Here is a 16,446-nt window from a genome sequence, read left to right as displayed (position 1 = left end):
TTGTATTTTTAATGTGCAAGTATGCTTATGGACTGTAAGGTATTAACTAGACAGGTATAATATATGAATATGCTGCAGGAAAGATTATACATCAGTAAATCATGAGTTCACTTCTTACCTACTTATGGCCAACTTTTTCGCACAACACAGTGGGACGTCATGTCAAGACAACAAAAGTGAACACTACTTTTTTCAGTAGATCTCTTGCCTCAAATTCAACTTTTTCTCAACTTTTAACAACTTATTTTATGAGACCTATGTGAAACAGCACATTAAAAACTACCTGAATTGAAAATAAGTAGTCCAAAAGTGGGAAAAGTAGAGGCAAAAAGCATCTAGAAAGCAGTTCAAAAGCGCAAAAAATAGACAAAAAGTAATCTAGTGTCATATGCCATTCCGGACCCTCAGCTCTAAATCCGCTTCTCTGGACATCCGTATCTGAGATCTGGATCTCCAATAATCTGATCTATCTTTATCTCCCTTCCGGAATCCAAACACTATATCAGTGCCCAACCCCATTTAGACTTCCCCTGTCTCTGGACTCTGGTTAACTATGTTTCCCTTTTGATTATTGATCTGTTACATACATTTCATTTCCGATATGCATTATTTGTGATCCGTCCTACTTACTAATAGACTTTGCATAGGCTTCATACATAGCCTTTGTGTTTGCTGACTGATTCCTATATGATACCTACAGTATATAGACCTCCTGTGACTCTTGGAAATACTTCAGTTTGAATATCATCTTAGTTCCTGCTCATTCCTGTGTGCTCCGGACTTGAGCCAAGTCTCTTGTCACATTCTGAGTCTTAGGATTGCATCCTAGACTACATCTCTGGCTCTACCTTAGGGTAGTCTATCCCCTGTTAGTTTCTAGTCTGGACTTCGTCCAGATTAGCCTTATCTGCTTGTCCAAGTAACATCTGGACTGTCATATCTGCATATCTGGATCTCAGATCCGACCCTTATCTCATCTCAGATCCACATCTTATCTCCCTCCAACATCTCATCATTGTTAAGGTTGTACTCAAAGGGTAACTGGATCTGAAGGGCTTCGGCCTCAGCTCATACGCTGTGCCCCTTACCCGAGTATTGCCCCTTATTTCAGGAAGGCAAGCCTAGCGCATCTGGAAAGTCAGACGATAGCGTAACGGATCCGGATGACTTCCAGATGAGGGGTAAGTATTGTATGGCTAATCCGGATGAGTCCAGACTAGAAACTAACAGTAGTGGACTGTCGGGGACAGAGGCGGATACAGATAGACTATAGGAATCAATCCTAAGTCTCGGAGAGTGATGAGAGTAGAGGTACTCAAGTCCAGAGGATAGGAATGAGCAGAACTAAGATGATATTCGAACTGAGGTACTACAGAAAGTTGCAGGAGGTTATATACTATAGGTATCTAATGGAATGATCAATCAGCAGAGTCCGAGGCTATGTACGAAGCATGTGGATAGTCTATTGGTAAGTAGAAACGGATCACAAATCATGAAATGGAAATGAAACATAGGTAGCGGATAAGGGAGCAGGACGGATATACAGATAACCGAAATACCGGAGTTAGGGGGTTACCAAAAAGAGACGAGTGCTGGTTGTGGATTTGGATGAGTTGTGGAACGGACCGGATGAGTGGACAGATTGAATGATGAGATGTTGGAGGGGGATAAGATGTGGATAGCATCGGAGATAAGATGTGGATCTGAGATAAGGGTCGGATCTGAGATCCAGATATGCGGATATGACAGTCATTCAATCTGTCCACTTGTCTGGTCTGGTCCACAACTTATCTGAATCCACAACCAGTGCTCATCTCCTTTCAGTAACCCCCTAACTCCAGTGTTTCGGTTATCTGTATATCCGTCCTGCTCCCTGATCCATTACCTATGTTTCATTTCCGTTTCATGATTTGTGATCCGTTTCTACTTACCAATAGACTATCCACATGCTTCATACATAGCCTCGGACTCTGCTGATTGATCATTCTGTTAGATACCTATAGTGTATAACCTCCTGTAACTTTCTGTAGTGTTACAACTGCATTTGCCCCTATTCATTTTCCTTTCCTTTTCACCTGTATTATGTCATGAGCCTCACTTTGCTGCTGCTAGACTATCTCTGACTCATTCTGTATTACATCATGATTGCTGCTGCTGTTGTTAGATGACCCACTCTTATCTCTGACTCGTTCTTATCTCTGACTCGTTCTTATCTCTGACTCATTGGTTGACTCATGCCTGCCCTGAATCATCTACAGTTCCCTATATATAGTCAATGATGTACTCAGCAGTACTTCACTTTAATCCTACTAGGTTTTCACCTGAACATTCTTTTGCTTAGGACCCCCAATCCTAAGTCGTCTAAGACAGATATTCAAAGCAGAGACACTCTCTTTGCTTTGTCTTACGACCCTTACATTTGTAAGGTCTTGACTCAACTTTAGCTGTTACTCTTATCGAGTAGCTATTGTTGCGACTATCCTAGTTCGTAACAAAGGATTAAAGTCCTACTCTGACCCTCTCCATCAGGGAGGTCCCAGAAAACCAGAACTCAGAAATCAGAAATAAATGGAGAGAAACATAACATTCCCCATCTTATGACCCTTACATTTGTAAGGTCTTGACTCAACTTTAGCCATTACTCTTATCGAGTAGCTATTGTTGCGACTATCCTAGTTCGTAACATGTAGTACCTCAGTTCAAATATCATCTTAGTTCTACTCATTCCTGTCCTCCAGACTTGAGTATCTCTACTCTCGTCACCCTCCAAGACTTAGGATTGATTCCTATAGTCTATCCGTATCTGCCTCTGTCTCCAACAGTCTATTACCGTTAGTTTCTAGTCTGGACTCATCTGGATCTGTTATGATACTCATCCAACCTTCCGGATGTGTTAGTCTTGCCTTCCTGAAATAAGGGGCAATACTTGAGTAAGGGGCACAGCACATGAGCTGAGGCCGAAGCCCTTCAGATTCAGTTATCCCTTGAGTATGACCTTAACATGGATGTCCGTTATCTGCCCTAGTCAAATCCTGGAAACTCCGGACAACTATTCTAGCCCCCGGAAATTAAGGGCACATACTCGGGAAAGGGGCACAGCATACGAGCTGAGGCCAAGCCTGTTAAGATCATGTTGCTCAAAGGAGAGAGAGACTGACTCAGAGGGGCTTGGCCTCAGCTCATATGCTGTGCCCCTTACCTGAGTATGGGCCCTTCATTTCAGATGAGGTCCAATGATGGTCCAACAAAGTCCAAAGGACTTCCAGAGGCTGGCTACTCTGGTGGAGAGTGCTAGAGGACTTCTGGAGGAGTGCAGGAAACGTCCAGAGGAGTGTGGGAGAGTTCCAGAGGAATGCAGGAAGTGCTCAGGAGAGTTCCCACTGCGAGGTAATACTTCTACAGGAAACAGGATGGAAGGATAGGAGGTCCAAAGGTCCAGAGGACAGGAGGACAGGATGTCCAAAGGTACGGAGGGCGGAACATCTGAAGGACAGGAGGATAGGATGTCCAAGGGTTAGGAGGATGGAATGTCCGAAGGTACAGAGGGTGGAATGTCCGAGGGTTAGGAGGATGGAACATCTGAAGGACAGGACATCCAGAGGTCTGGAAGGAGTAGGGGCTACATTGGATGAAGTCTGATGTAGAAGCAAACAGAGGTAGACTACCCTTAGGTAGAGTTGGAGAGACAGGAAGTGGACCAAAGTCCAAAAAGAGGGTAAGTGCTGGAAAGGCAAGACTCCAGCCTAGGGAAGCAATCCCTAGACTTGGGACAGAGACATAGGGGACAAATCCAAAGGTCCAGAATTCTGGCCTAGGGAATCCATCCCTAGGCCTTATGGAAAAGGACAAACTCAGATGGACTGAAGTCCGGAAGAAGATTGGGCAGATAGAACAGGATCTAAGATGATATTCAAACTAAGGAAACTGCAGGAGTATCTACAGGGGTTATATACTGGACAATATCTGAGGGGATCAGTAAGCAAAGGAGCAAGGCTATGTACAAGCATGTGGAAACACATTAGTAAGTAAGACGGAACATAACTAAATGAACTCAGAGATGAAGACTCATACAAGGATCAATAAGCAAGATGGAACAAGAGGTAACTGAAAGCCAGAAAGGCAGAGATGCCTAAATGGGGATAGGTGCAGGATATCAGACAGAGGGTGGGAATAGGTCCGGAGATCTGGGGATCCAGAAGACAAGGTGGATACAGGACCAGGGTATGAGAAGGTGGATATAGTCCAGAATCCAAGATGAGGTGAAGTCTGGATGTCTTGCTGGATGGAGTGTGCATAAGGTGGATGGGACAGGGGGGTATGGATCAGGCTAGCAGTGGAGATCCAATGGTCCAGAGCTCAGGGGTAAATCTGGAGCATAGTCAATCCTGCTGAGGTGTGGAGCACACAGCAGAAGGGGATCTGGGAATGAGTTGGATATGAAGTGGGGTCCGGATGTAGGCTCAGAAGGCATGGGAATATGATGGAATGTGGGTCCAGATTGTGGGATATGACAGAGGACCTGCTATTCACTCTGTGCAAACTGATGCAGAAGAGCCCCATATTGGCTCAGACTCACAAGAACCTAGCATGCCAAAAAGTGCCAGTGCACCTGATGCTGATGTTATTGCTGACTCTGAGGACAATGACACACCAACATCTGTCCTTGCACATGTTGAACTCACATGAACATCTCATATGCCATTTGTTCATCTGCTCAATCTTAATATGCTTACTATTGATTCAAATAGAGGGGACAAAGCAGGCACAAAGTGTCCATGCACTTGCTAACAAGCTTGATATCCCCCATTTGGCTGATCTTGTCTTGCAATTCCTTGCCAGACAATTATATCTGGACATGGACCCTACTGAAGTGCCTGACAGTCTCATGGACTGCGCTCATTTTAATGGGAAGATACAGGTCTTTAATTCTGCAGTATCAGTGTTCTTTGCACTGAGCGATTTGAGTGGGATTGGTGGGATGAAACACGAATACATTCGTGTGTCTCCCAAGTGGAGAAGTGGGCATGCATGCAAAGATTGCATGTTTGTCATTACTGACCCAAATGCTCATGGAATGCAGGGTATGGACATTGCTCAGGTACTCACTTTTTTTTCTTTTCAACTTAGGGGTGTATACTATCCATGTGCAGTTGTCCACTGGTTCAACTGAGTCAGAAATACACCAGATGATGACACCGGAATGTGGATGGTGGAACCTTCTTCTGTTGATCAGCACACACATTTTGTGGTTATCCATGTAGATACTATTTTTGTTCTGCTCACCTTATTCCTGTCTATGGTACTGATATGCTCCCCTTGGTGATTAAATCCCACCATGTTCTCGACATATTCACCCTTTTCTACATCAACAAGTATGCTGACCATCACGCCTTCGAAATAGCATGTTAGCATAACTCACTTTTTTCTCTTACCTTGTTTACTTCTTCTTTGTAACTCACTTTTTGACTTGGTCACTTTTTTACAGCTTTTCCACTTATTATATGCTTGTTACTTAATTTCAAAGCATGAGCTTTTCATGTCCAAACAGATAGTGGGAAAAAGTGACGATCTGTAATGATCCACATAAATAAGTGCAAAAAAGCTAGAAAACTAAACTCATGATTTACTGATGTAGAGAGGGTGACTGGTGTTGACTAGTGGCGGTCAGGTAAGCTGAAAAATAATGTGTGCTGGAACTGGACAGTATATGATTACTATCTAAGTATGGATTAAATGTGTTAGTATGGTAGGGGGAAGAGTAAGTGGGAGGTATGCTTGGGAGAATACTGCAAGAGGATGAAGCAAACAGCACTTCACAGGATGGTCCTGCATGTGATGAAGTAGTAATGGAAGGAGTGATATCGAGATGAGGGCATGTGGTAGGGGGGACATTCTGATCAGTTTCATTAGAAGGGCCTTCATGGAAGGTCCATTTTTGTCCAGTGCAAGAGCAGCTGGCAAAAAGGCCTACAAAGCATTCATTAGTCTTGAGTTCTGGATGTGACTTGAAGTATTCTTTGATGGCTTTCAAGAGCTCTGGTTTGGTCCCTGCAGTAGAAATTTGGAGGGCGCCTGCAATATCAATAAGATCATCCTTGTTCTTGGTGGAAAAGGAGCCTGTAAAACATGCCACTGCACCAGCACCCTGCACTGCTGCCTGTTGTGCTGCCTGTGCTGCCTTTCTGGCCACAGCATGTTCCTTCACTTCCTCCTTCTTCTTCCGAGCTGCTCCTTTCACCATCTCTTACTCCTCACATTTTTTGAGTCCTTGAGCTGACATTAACCAGTGTGCATTGATATTGAGGGCATGAGTCTTTTTCTTTCCAGCATGTGAATTTAATTTCTTCCTCATACTGTAGCATTAACCTTGCTTAATGCCATTGTGCAGCACAGACCTTTGATTCTGTGGCATGGACCTGTGATTCCAGTTCCCTCACTTGGTCCTGAAGGACAGAGATGTCAGAGTCTTGAGACATGTTGCACTGATGGCAGCTGTGTAGTGGCAGTTGTGGGCAAGAGTTTGGAGTGTTGAAGGAAGGGAAGGACATAGTATGGTGTGTGGGCAGTGCAAAGGAGGTTCCAGTTGAGTTGATTGGACTGTCCTCATCTTTGTTCTCATCATCAGTACTGTTGGCATCATCCACATCATCCTCAGAGCTTGAGTCTATGCTTGAGCTACTATCTGATTCAGTTTCTGGGTCATTCTGCAGAGTGTCAGCATCTATGTTTGGAGGATGCACTGGAAGCTGACTTGGCTGTATGGGGTAGGAGGCAGGGACACTAGCTTCAGTGGATGTGCCCATGCTTGGGGCAAAATCATGGTTGGTGAAAATACTGGGATTAAATGGCTGAATACCACTGTTCTTCCACACCTTTAAAATGATCTCAGTTGTGAACACCTTCTCACATGCTGCCATATATTCATTGACAAAGTCAGCATGTGCCATCTCTTCACTGGTTTCATCCAACACTTCCTCACAATGTTTGTACCATGCATGCTGGAGGGGGCCAAAAACACTGACATCCAGGGGCTGCAGCTCATGAGTGGTGTGTGGGGGAAGACAGAACTGCTCAATATTATGCTCAACTGCCAGGCGCTGCATCTCTGGTGTGACATGTGATCCATGGCCATCATAGATAAGGAGTATTGGTTTACCTGAAGTATCCCAGTGTGATGATCATACCAGCACTAGGTGTGTATGATGACTAGCACAGTTCTTGTGGAGAGTCTAGTTAAGACTCAGTAGAAGTTAATAGAACAATGCTATATTAATAAGTACCTAGTAAAGACTAGGTTACATGTGAGCGGGTGTGTCAACTACACAGTACAAGATGAGCTCACCTCAGTGAAAGTTAATAGAACAATGCTGAGGTGAGAAAAGGCACAAAGTGAGTACATATGGGTCTATGGAGGATATGTGGCTGAGTGGTGAAGGTGCTGTACAGTACATAGTAAGAGGCAAGAACAATGACATGTTGGGAATGCATGATTATGTCAACACACCCCCTCAGTGAGACACCAGCTGGAGACCAGGCAAGTGTTTCTCAAAGAGAGGACACAGGAGCACCTTGGTAAAAATGTCTGCAGTATTCATGTGTGAAGGCAGCCACTTAAGTAGGAATGTCCCCTTTTTGATATGCTCCCAGATGAAAAGATAATGAATGTCAATATGCTTCGACTGAATGTGGTTCCATGCCTCTGTTGATAGTGAGATTGCCCCAGTATTGTCCATGTAGATGTCATATGCCATTCTGGACTCTCAACTCTAAATTCACTTCTCCGGATATCTGGATCCAAGATCCAGTGTGGGAAACACAACAAGAAGAGAACTGAAAAGTAGACTTCTAATGTTGGGCTAAATGTGCTATGCCTAGCTGCTATTCAACCCTAAAGGGTTTCTGGACTAAGCTCAGTGCTCAGAGAGGATAGGAAATCATGCTAATGTACAATAGCTCTCCAATGAGCTTGCGGAATCTGCTGAGGAGGTTTTCAATATTAACATGCAAGTTAGCCCACTGTGGCCCCAAGACTGACCACATTCCAATACTAACCATCCTAGATCTCAAAACACCCTGGACTGAACTGACTCCTCATTGGAACTGGTGAGAGGTCGACTGGGAGACCTTCAACAAGCGCCTCAATGACATCATCTCTACCCACCCAGCTCAGCCCCTAGCATCCGATGAAGAATTCCAAGATGCGGCTTGCCACCTCACTCAGTCCATTACGACAACCATTGACAAATGTGTCCCATACTCAAAGCCTTGTCCTCACTCCAAAAGGTGGTGGAACCGATGCCTCACAGGACTAAGGAACAGGGTCATGCAACTCAGTAGGATATTGTATCAAATGCAAGGTCTCCCTCTTCACACCTCCCACGCAGAACTCAAGACCATCAAGAATCTCTATGTGACTGAGATCAAAGCTACCAAGAAGCAGCACTGAATTGAATGGCTTGAGGACATCGAAGGCAATGACTTGTGGACAGTCAACTGGTATATCTCTTTGGATCTAAGCAATGGAGGGAAGGCTCATGTTCCCACCCTCACAATGACCACTCCTGATGGCACCCTAGCCAAGGCCATTACTAACAATGAAAAGAGTCACATAATAGCTAAGTCCTTTTTTCCTCCCCCCCCCTCCCCATTACTGATACTGTCCTACCAGATGCTGAGTACCCTGACCCCATGGAACAGCCACCCCCCATCAACCCAGACCAGATTGCATGTACCATCACCCGCCTTAGTGGCTATAAAGCCCCAGGTCCAGATGGAATATGTAACATAGTTTTCAAAGAATGCGCAAGTATCCTCATACCCTATTTAACCCCACTCTTCAATGCTGTTTTCTCTCACTGTGTATACTACCAGCCCTGGCACTGCTTCACCACTGTTGTCCTCCAGAAGCTGGGCAAGCCCAGCTACTCTGTACCCAAGGTCTTTCGACCCATCGCCCTCCTCAACACGACTGGAAAACTACTAACTGCTGTTGTTGCCAATCAACTAACCCATGTCCTAGAACACCATTGCCTTCTCCCCAACACCCATTTCAGTGGTCATGTTAAGGTCACATGCTCAAGGGGGTCAGATCACAAGGGCTTGGCCTCAGCTTGTACACTGTGCCCCTTTCCCGAGTATGTGCCCTTAATTTCCAGGGGCTAGAACAGTCGTCTGGAGTTTCCAGGATTTGACTAGGGTGGACAACAGATGTCCAGATCTGAAACATGAGATAAATCCGATGGACGTCTGGATGTTACTTGGACAAGCAGATAAGACTAATCTGGACTAGAAACTAACAGAGGATAGACTACCTTAAGGTAGAGTCAGAAATGTAGTCTAGGATGCAATCCTAAGACTCGGAATATGACAAGAGACTTGTCTTGAGTCTGGAGGACACAGGAATGAGCAGGAACTAAGATGATATTTGAACTGGAGTATTTCCAAGAGTTACAGGAGGTTTATATACTGTAGGTATCATATAGGAATCAATCAGCAAACATAAAGGCTATGTACAAAGCATATGCAAAGTCTATTAGTAAGTAGGATGGATCACAAATAATGAACACCAGAAATGAAATGTATGTAATGGATCAATAATCAGAAGGGAAACATAGTTAACCGGAGTCTGGAGACAGGGGAAGTCTAAATGGGGTTGGGCACTGATATAAGGTTTGGATTCCAGAAGGAAGATAAAGATAGATCAGATCATTTGAGATCCAGAGAAGTGGATTTAGAGTTGAGAGTCTGGAATGGCATATGACAGCATCTCCCCCTTTAGGCCAAACCCTTGAGGCACAGGGGGTTGGAAATGAGGGTCCAGAAGAAATGAGTGCGAGATGATGGAGAAGTCAATGGGGGATTCCAGGGGACGGATTTCACAGATATAGTGTTGCCAAAGCATCCTATTTGATTCTTACCCCCCATATTCTTCCATCAGCTTATTCACTATGTCTAGCAACTCTTCCAATCAATCTAACAAACCCAAAACTGCCAGGGAGGAACTGGAACTGCATCAGGCCCAGATGAGGGCAGAATTAGCTGAAGTGGAGGCCAACATCCATCTGGCTGATGAAGCAGAAGAGTGCTGGAAGGCAGAAGAGCTCCGGAGGGCAGAGGAGCAGAAACATCAGGAGGATGAGGAGAAGAAGCAGAGGGAGTTGGCTGAGATCCAGAAGGAAAGGGCTGAGAAGGCCCGGAGGACAGAAAAGGTGAGTTTCCTGTGGTCTGGACTGGTCCAGAATTGAAAATGTGTTTGTCCTCACATGAAATATGATTTGGAGGCATGCAGGAACTGCATGACTAAGAGGAGGGACTGCTGTTGGGTTGAGGCTGGTAGTAGATCCACTGTAAGTGTCTATTTTCCAGACATCCAGATCCAGTATTTTGACATCCAGACAGATAAAGGCTTGTGATGCCTGCTGTTAAGGTCATACCCTTAGGGTTGGACTTGTGCATGTGGATACTGGTCTTGGAGTCCACCTGGGATTCAGGTACACCTGCTCCTATGACATTGGCATACTCTGACCCTAGACCATTGAGCTTCCATTCCCCCCAGATGTGATTAGCTTCTTCTGAAAGAGAAGCAGCAACAGTTGCAAAGGTCATTTTTGGAGCTGCAGCAGGTGCAGCAGAGCTCATTGTGCTGGTGGGAGTGGGGGAAGAGTTACTGTACATGGTCATGGTCATGCATTTGAAGATCATCCACTCCAGCATCTGTGGGAGACCTTGCAGGAGAAGGAAAACTGCCTCCCTGTCAGTGAAGGTGATTGCCATTTCTGCAAAGTGTTGTCTCATGTGTTTGAAGACGCTGATGTAATAGGAGACATAATCAGTGTCTTTGAGCTTCTCAGCAAATAACTGGGCTTGGAGCTCAAACTGTGAACTTATGTCAAGACATCCAAAATGCATGGAGAGTGTATTCCATTAGTCTTGGGCAGTGGATGACTTGCTGAGAAGTCCTTGGACTACTGGTGAGAGTTTCCTGCAAATGATTCCCTTTGTTTGTGTGTCTTCTTTGATCCAATCCATCATGGCTAGCTTCTCGGCTGCGGTGAAACTTCCAGCTGTTGCAGGCAAGGGCATCACAGATGTGTATTCTGCAAAGTCATTAGGATCGGTACCAGTGCTACAATGGTTCCATAACCTTTCACCTTGTAGCACAAGGACTACTCCACAATACCAGCTGGGATATTCATCTATGCTCATCAATTCAACAATGTGATCGTATTTTCCCATGGTAGAAGATGCCTAGGTTGATTTGCAATATTTTACAAGATGTGAGTATTTGAATGGGAATAAATGATTCTTTTCAGTGAGCTTGTTGACTTTCCTTGATTCTGGGCTTAGCTAGAGCCCAGGGCTCATAACCTGTGGAGAGTCTAGTAAAGACTCAGCAGAAGTTAATAGAACAATGCTATATTAATAAGTACCTAGTAAAGACTAGGTTACATGTGAGCGGGTGTGTCAACTACATGGTACAAGATGAGCTCACCTCAGTGGAAGTTAATAGAACAACACTGAGGTGAGAAAAGGTGCAAAGCGAGTACATATGGATCTATGGAGGATCTGTGGCTGAGTGGTGAAGGTGCTGTACAGTACATAGTAAGAGGCAAGAACAATGACATGTTGGGAATGCATGATTATGTCAACAGTTCTTCTCACTCCCAGGAAAGGAGATAAAGTGCTGATCATTAAATCCATATATATCAACTCATCCACTTTTAGTATGCTCCTTTGACTATAGGCGCGCACTCCTTCCGTGACCTGCACTCCCATTTAGCTTCGGTCTGGTCCTAGGAATCCATCCTCCCATGTCCTATCCATGTCCACCTATCTCTGCTGGCGCGTTATTTTTCCCAAATGTCATTGCTAAACAAGCTGCAGGTCTTATTACACATTACTCACATTCTGCAGTGCATGATGTCTTATTACCTATAGACTCATTGTGCGCTTGCTTACTATGCTACAATTCTCACCTACACATTATGGACATTCATGTGCTATGATAAAACAACCACAGTACATACAATTGAGTTAGTTCCCTTTCCCCTGGACTCAGTTCTATAGGAGAGTCGCTCTTGCATGATTTTTGTAGACCTTGCGCAATTCAACCACTCTGAAGTTCCATACTGCTAGGACCTTATACTTAGGCTCTTGCAAGAACACCCAACCTGTGACTGGTAACTTAGTGCGATCCTTCTCACGCTATTTCTCTTGTGTCCAGCTGCTCTATTGAGCGCATTACATCTACTGCACCAGTATCTGGCATTTGCTGCACTCGCACATATCCTCAAAACTCCTCACCATGCCAAGTACCAAATGCCAACACCTGAAGTTTTATGTTGGGTGGGTCCAGGTAGTTGTTATCATATACACAGGTGGGCCCAGGTAAATAGTGCAATAAACATAACTGGGCTGAGACAGTTGGATAACATAGGAATCGGTGTGCTGATGTAGGCACCAGAGAATCGAGCACATGGAGTACATACCCACTATATGAGTGCATATACCTACCATCAACCACCAAAGCCCAAAGCCCAAAAACCTGAATACACCATGTCTGACATTCACCAATCACCAAGTACCAAAGCCCAAAAGCCCAAAAACCGAAACCCAGTGTGCAACACATCCATTTTTCATTCACCATAAATCACTGAGTCTTGAAACCTAAACACCTGAAACCCAAACACCCAAACACCCGAAACTCCAAACTTGAATCTCACAAAAATGTATATAACATGTAAAAAATTTATTCCATTACACAAATCACTGAGTGTGGAGTGCTGAAACCCAAAGCCTGAAACTCAAGACTTGACACCCAAAATTTGAAAACCAAAAACCAAACACCAAATCTCAAAGAAATGCATATAACATGAATTTTTTTGATTTCATTGCACAATTCACTGAGTGCCAAGTGCTGAAACACAAAACCCAAAGCTTGAAACTCAAGACTTGACACCCAAAATTTGACAACCAAAAACCAAACACCAAATCTTGAAAAAATGTATATAACATGAAATTTTTTGATTTTATTACACAAATCACTGAGTGTGGATGTTAAGAACCATGTTGCTCAAAGGAGAGAGAGACTGACTCAGAGGGGCTTGGCCTCAGCTTGTACGCTGTGCCCCTTACCCAAGTATGGGCCCTTCATTTCAGATGAGGTCCAATGATGGTCTGACAAAGTCTGGAGGACTTCTGGAGGCTGGCTACTCTGGTGGAGTGCTAGAGGACTTCTGGAGGAGCACAGGAAACGTCTGGAGGAGTGTGGGAGAGTTCCAGAGGAATGCAGGAAGTGCTCAGGAGAGTTCCCACTGCAAGGTAGTACTTCTACAGGAAACAGGATGGGAGGATAGGAGGTCTGAAGGTCCAGAGGACAGGAGGACAGGAGGATGGAGGACAGAAGGACAGGATGTCCAGAGGTACAAAGGACAGGATGTCCAGAGGTACAAAGGACAGGAGGATAGGACATCCGAGGGTTAGGAGGACAGGATGTCTGAAGGTATGGAGGGCAGGACATCCGAAGGTATGGAAGGAGCCAGGGGCTATATTGGACAAAGTCCAATGTAGAAACAAGCAGAGGTAGACTACCCTAAGGTAGAGTTGGAGGGACAGGGATTGGACCTAAGTCTGGAAAGAGGGTAAGTGCCAGAAGGGTGGAGCTCCAGCCTAGGGAATCAATCCCTAGGCCTGATGGATAGGACAGACTTAGGTGGACCAAAGTCCGAGAGAGGATTGGGCAGGTAGAGCAAAGTCTAAGATGATATTCAAACTGAGGAACTACAGGAGTATCTACAGGGGTTATATACTGGACAATATCTGAGGGGATCAGTAAGCAAAGGAGCAGGGCTATGTACAAGCATGTGGAAACACATTAGTAAGTAAGATGGAACATAACTAAATGAACTCAGAGATGAAGACTCATACAAGGATCAATCAGCAAGACAGAATGAGAGGTAACTGAAAGCCAGAAAGGCAGAGATGTCTAAATGGGGATAGGTGCAGGATATCAGACAGAGGGTGGGAATATATCCAGAGATACTTATGGCTGATATCCAGAGGTCTGGAGATCTGAGAATCCGGAAGGTGAGGTGGATACAGGACTGGGATATGACAAGGTGGATATAGTCCTGAATCCGAGATGAGGTGAAGTTTAGATGTCTTGCTGGATGGAGTGCACATAGGGTGGACAGGATAGGGTGGTGTGGATCAGGCTAGTAGTGAGGATCCAGTGGTCCAGAGCTCAGGGGTAAATCTGGAACAGAGTCGATCCTACTGAGGTGTGGAGCACACAGTCGAAGGGGATCTGGCAATGAGTTGGATATGAGGTCTGGACATAGGCTTGGAAGGTGTGGGAATATTATGGAATGTGAGTCCAGATTGTGGGATATGACAGATCCAAGATTTGGGTCTCCAATGATCTGATCTATCTTTATCTCCCTTCTGGAATCCAAACTCTATATCAGCACCCAACCCCATTTAGACTTCCCCTGTCTCCAGACTCTGGTTAACTATGTTTCCCTTCTGATTATTGATCCATTACATACATTTCATTTCTGATATGCATTATTGGTAATCCATCCTACTCACTAATGGACTTTGCATATGCTTCGTACATAGCCTTTGTGTTTGCTGACTGATTCCTATATGATACCTACAGTATATAAACCTCCTGTAACTCTTGGAAATACTTTAGTTCAAATATCATCTTAGTTCCTGCTCATTCCTGTGTCCTCCGGACTTGAGCCAAGTCTCTTGTCATATTCTGAGTCTTAGGATTGCATCCTAGACTACATCTCCAACTCTACCTTAGGGTAGTCTATCCCCTGTTAGTTTCTAGTCTGGACTTCATCTGGATTAGCCTTATCCACTTGTCCAAGTAACATCTGGACATCTGTCAGATTTATCTCATGTTTCAGATCCAGTCATCCATTATCCACCCTAGTCAAATCCTGGAAACTCTGGATGACTATTCTAGCCCCTGGAAATTAAGGGCACATACTCGGGAAAGGGGCACAGTGTACAAGCTGAGGCCAAGCCCTTGTGATCTGACCCCCTTGAGCACATGACCTTAACACCTAGTCCCTTTGCATTCCCTTTGCTTTTCCTTAGCTTCCAAACCTCATTTTACCATACCCTTTCCCTTTCCTGCTCTGGCCAAAGGTTCCCACGCTCTGGCCAACACTTTTTACCTCCAGACTTGTCATTTCTACCTTTGGGTTACCTTTGCATAGCTTTATGTTTATTGATATCATAACTACTAACACTCATCTAGTTGCAGATCCCTCATGGGTCAAACATTCTTGCTTTTGCAGGTGAAGCAGCTAGGCAGATGCAGAACCATATAGAGTAGAGCTGTTTTATTACACTCTGACTTGTTGTATGTTTGTTACATTGGTACTTGTTAAGAACCATGCTCAAAGGAGAGAGAGACTGACTCAGAGGGGCTTGGCCTCAGCTTGTACACTGTGCCCCTTACCCAAGTATGTGCCCTTCATTTCAGAGGAAGTCCAATGATGGTCTGACGAAGTCTGGGGGACTTCCAGAGGCTGGCTACTCTGGTGGAGAGTGCTAGAGGACTTCCGGAGGAGCACAGGAAATGTCCAGAGGAGTGTGGGAGAGTTCCAGAGGAATGCAGGAAGTTCTCAGGAGAGTTCCCACTGCAAGGTAGTACTTCTACTGGAAACAGGATGGAAGGGTAGGATGTCCAGAGGTCCAGAGTATGGAGGACAGGAGGTCTGGAAGTACAGAGGACAGGACATAGAGGGTGGAAGGTACAGAGGGTGGAAGGTACAGAGGGCGGAACGTCCGAAGGACAGGATGCCTGGAGGTATGAGGGACAGGAGGTCTGGAGGTCTGGAAGGAATAGGGGCTACATTGGACGAAGTCCAATGTAGAAGCAAACAGAGGTAGACTACCCTTAGGTAGAGTCAGAGAGACAGGAAGTGAACCTAAGTCTGGAAAGAGGGTAAGTGCTGGAAAGGCAAGACTCCAGCCTAGGGAAGCAATCCCTAGACTTGGGACAGAGACATAGGGGACAAATCCAAAGGTCCAGAATTCTAGCCTAGGGAATCCATCCCTAGGCCTTATGGAAAAGGACAAACTCAGATGGACTGAAGTCCGGAAGAAGATTGGGCAGATAGAACAGGATCTAAGATGATATTCAAACTAAGGAAACTACAGGAGTATCTACAGGGGTTATATACTGGACAATATCTGAGGGGATCAGTAAGCAAAGGAGCAGGGCTATGTACAAGCATGTGGAAACACATTAGTAAGTAAGACGGAACATAACTAAATGAACTCAGAGATGAAGACTCATACAAGGATCAATAAGCAAGATGGAACAAGAGGTAACTGAAAGCCAGAAAGGCAGAGATGCCTAAATGGGGATAGGTGCAGGATATCAGACAGAGGGTGGGAATAGGTCCGGAGATAGTACAGTTA

The 16,446-nt window shown here is 44.9% G+C and overlaps 2 protein-coding genes across 2 annotated transcripts; one reads left to right on the top strand and one right to left on the bottom strand.

Annotated features, from left to right (window-relative positions):
- Positions 1-4,900: 4,900 nt before the first annotated feature.
- On the top strand, positions 4,901-5,092 carry BJ212DRAFT_1203115 (uncharacterized protein; the record flags this gene model as incomplete). The annotated part of the gene is made up of 1 exon (XM_041329107.1): positions 4,901-5,092. A coding segment is annotated over one exon (192 nt), but the record flags the coding sequence as incomplete, so codon positions are not given.
- Positions 5,093-5,518: 426 nt separating this feature from the next.
- Positions 5,519-6,241, bottom strand: BJ212DRAFT_1305487 (uncharacterized protein; the record flags this gene model as incomplete). Its single annotated transcript, XM_041333758.1, has 2 exons — positions 5,519-5,569; positions 5,972-6,241. 2 exons carry the CDS (start codon positions 6,239-6,241, stop codon positions 5,519-5,521), a joined length of 321 nt encoding a protein of 106 aa, XP_041185750.1.
- Positions 6,242-16,446: the final 10,205 nt, after the last annotated feature.

This window comes from Suillus subaureus, assembly GCF_016647635.1.
Source record: "Suillus subaureus strain MN1 chromosome Unknown BJ212scaffold_137, whole genome shotgun sequence".
NCBI classification, from domain to species: Eukaryota; Fungi; Basidiomycota; class Agaricomycetes; order Boletales; family Suillaceae; genus Suillus; species Suillus subaureus.
This window is presented reverse-complemented; position numbering and strand designations above follow the sequence as displayed.